Source organism: Tasmannia lanceolata, unplaced genomic scaffold (assembly GCF_043159265.1).
Source record: "Tasmannia lanceolata isolate RefF3 unplaced genomic scaffold, GAP_Taslan_0.1 ptg000019l, whole genome shotgun sequence".
Taxonomy (NCBI): domain Eukaryota; kingdom Viridiplantae; phylum Streptophyta; class Magnoliopsida; order Canellales; family Winteraceae; genus Tasmannia; species Tasmannia lanceolata.
Genome location: NW_027518696.1, coordinates 22,421,371 through 22,424,904, shown reverse-complemented (window position 1 = coordinate 22,424,904; position 3,534 = coordinate 22,421,371). Strand labels below are relative to the sequence as shown.

Sequence of the window (3,534 nt, the reverse complement as noted above, 5' to 3'; positions counted from 1 at the left end):
GGTATATGTTGATGATATGCTTGTTAAAAGCTACAAAACTACAGACCATGTCACCGACCTCCAGGAGGCTTTCACTGTATTACGGAAATACCAGATGAAGCTCAACCCCTCGATATGTGCATTTGGGGTGACATCCGACAAGTTCCTCGGATTCATGGTGAGCAAACGAGGTATCGAAGCTAACCCTGAGAAAATACAAGCCATCCTCGATATGACGCCACCAAGAACCGTGAACGAGGTACAACGACTCGCAGGAAGGATAGCGGCTTTGAGTCGATTCATGTCCAAATCGGCTGAGAATGCCTCCCGTTCTTCAAGATACTCAGAAATATCACAGATTTTCAATGGACAAATGAATGCCAGGACACATTCGACATGCTAAAGCAATATCTCCAATCTCCTCCAGTGTTAATGAAACCGTTACTGAATGAAGAGTTATATCTTTACCTAGCGGTAAGCCCCTTAGCCGTAAGTGCTATGCTTATCAGGCAAGAACAAAGGACATAACACCCTATATATTATGTTAGCCGTGTCCTCCACGACGCCGAAACCAGGTATCAAAATATCGAGAAGTTTGCATTCGCTGTGATCATTGCCGCCCGGAAATTGTGCCCATATTTTCAAGCTCACAGCATAGTTGTCCTCACCGACCAACCATTGCGTAAGATCTTGCAGAAGCCTGATACTTCTGGGCGGCTAATCAACTGGATGGTCGAACTGGGCGAATTTGACATACATGTACGACCCCGCCCTGCCATTAAGTCACAAGTACTTGCTGACTTTGTCGTGGAATGCACGGCTCCGACCAATGACTCGAGGGGGGGGGGGAAAGAGGAGATAAAATATGAAGAAAAACAGTTTCCATGGATGATGTTCGTCGATGGATCAGCCAACTCAGATGGCAATGGGGCAGGATTAGTCTTGGCCGGACCCGATAGATTCCTAGTAGAATATGCCCTGAAACTCGACTTCAATGCTTCCAACAATGAGGCTGAGTATGAGGCACTCTTGGTCGGACTATCACTGGCCCTGGAATTGGAAGCCGATCGATTAAAGGCCCATAGTGATTCACAACTCATTGTTGGACATATCAATGGCCTTTATGAGGCAAAAGACCAAAGGATGCTCAAATATCTAGAAAAGGTGAGGGCAAAAATATCCCTTTTCAAAGAATTCGAGATTGTACAGATTTCTAGACCTCTTAATGCAAGGGCCGACACTCTTTCTAAAATAGCCTCCTTCGGCACCACCAACTGGGGGAATGTATACGCTGAGATACTCTCCCGTCCCAGCATCGAGAAAGAGGAGATTGCCCATATCGTTCACGAAACCAGCTGGATGGACCCCATTATACAATACCTTAGAGACGGTACCTTGCCAGAAGACCGAAAAGAAGCAAGGAGAATTACTGCCAAGTCCGCCCCTTACATCCTCAAAGGTGAAGCGCTATATAAGCGATCGTTTTCTTGGCAGCTACTAAAATGTCTCCGACCCACAGACACCGACCGAGCGATAGCAGAAGTATATGAAGGCATATGTGGACACCACTTGGGGGGCAAGGTGCTGGCTCATAAGATCCTTCGTAGAGGATTCTTCTGGCCGACCATACTTGAGGATGCTCAGAATTACGTCAAGAATTGCGAGCAGTGAATTTTCATCAGTACCTCGCCAGCCAGCAACCCAATACTCCCCTATCTCCAGTCCAATTCCTTTTGCGATGTGGGGAATGGATCCGTTAGGCCCATTTCCACCATCAGTCGGTGGGCATACGATGTTGTATGTTGTGATAGACTATTTCACCAAATAGGTAGAGGCCAAAGCAGTAAAAAAGGCCACCTCTAAAGTGACAGAAACCTTTTTCTACCATGACATTATATACCGATATGGGATACCGAGAGTATTGGTTACGGACAATGGGCCCCAATTTGCTAGTGAGCAATTCAGGACTTTTTGTGAAAGACTCATGATCGAACAAAGATTCACTTCGGTTGGACATCCACAGGCGAATGGGCAAGTCGAGGTAACCAACCGGATTCTCCTTCAAAGTTTTAAAAAGAGAGTTGAAGACACCAAAAACATTTGGGCATCAGAGTTACCGAATGTCCTGAGGGCCTACCGAACTACCCCACGCACCGCAACGAGCGAATCTCCATTCAACCTAGCATTCGGTGTTGAGGCAATTATTTCGGTCGAGATAGCCATTCCCTCTCCAAGAGTCGAAGGCTACACCGAACAAACGAACGATGAACTCATGAGGAGCAATTTGGATCTCGTAGAGGAGACTAGAGAAAAATCTCGAATCAGAGTTACCACATACCAGCAGAGGGTCACTCGGTACTACAACCATCGGATGAAAGAAAGAGCTCTTAAGGAAGGAGATCTGGTACTCCGACGGGCAGAGGTTTCAGGGTGAGGCACTAGTCCAACCCATTAGACAGGAGGACTTGATGTCATTACATCAATTAACCTTTTAAGGTTAATGCCTACTGACCGAGCAAAAAAGCCGGCCGAGTAGGGTGAGACACTCGTCCGACCCATTAGACAGGAGGACCCGATGCCCTGATCCTTAGATCAAACCAGATGATATGAGAAGTGCGACCGAGGTTGATCATCCCAGAGACCACTAAGAATATCACTGGATATGAGTTCCCTCCTCATAAAAGGAGGGCGGGTCAGTCTACTTTGAATTGATCAATCGAAGAAAGACGACCGATGTGCAAAGCACAAAGGGAGTACCCGAAAATTGTTACCTTTATAAAGGAACAAGAGATCGAATCCCTAAAAGAAATGGGAACAGGACCGAAGGTTCGGCCCACTCCACGTAAGAAAAATACGGACCAAAGATCCGGCCACTTCTTTAATTGGATTCCCCCTCTTTATTTTTAATAAAATAAGAAAGGAGTAACCAGAGTAATAAAAGAAAACCCCGTCCCTCACAGAGGAAAGGTAGGAAGATTATAAAATTAAAAAGTACAAGTCTTATTCCCCCATAAAGTTGAGGAATACAGCTCGTACAAATATAAAATTGCTTGTAAGTATCAAAAAGTGCTAACAAAAGCACACCAACACAAAGTATATACCCCATCATGAGGCAAATATTACAAACCAAATAAGTTTAACCAAACTTTACACATTAGCAGAAGGAGGGTTCAATTCGGCAATGATCGGAGAGTCAGTAGCCACGGTATCGATCTTAGGGGCGGTGAAGCGTTCTACCGGAAAATCGGGCATAATTTGCAGAACTTGCCTCTTGTATTCTTTGAACCCCCTCACTTCAAAGTCGAGAGTGTGGAATGCCAGTTCAAAACCAAAATCCTCGCTTTCCTTAAACTTGGAAATTGCCTCTGCCTCGACTACCGACTGATCTCAAGCTAGATCGCTAACGGCCTCCTCCGACGTTTTGAGTTTCCTTTGCGTGTCCTCCAAGTCCTTTCGGAGCACGGCAATGGCCTCTGCATCGGTTTTCTCCTTTCCCTCCAATTCTGCAACTCTGTCTTGTAAAGAACCATTTTTTCCCTCTAGCCCGCTAACCGC

At 45.8% G+C, this 3,534-nt stretch overlaps 1 protein-coding gene across 1 annotated transcript; it reads left to right on the top strand.

Moving 5' to 3' along the window:
• Nucleotides 1-708: 708 nt before the first annotated feature.
• On the top strand, nucleotides 709-2,413 carry LOC143852417 (uncharacterized). The gene is made up of 2 exons (XM_077361797.1): nucleotides 709-1,629; nucleotides 1,808-2,413. The coding sequence occupies exons 1-2, from the start codon at nucleotides 709-711 to the stop codon at nucleotides 2,411-2,413; spliced, it is 1,527 nt and encodes a 508-aa protein (XP_077217912.1).
• The last annotated feature ends 1,121 nt before the right edge of the window (nucleotides 2,414-3,534 follow it).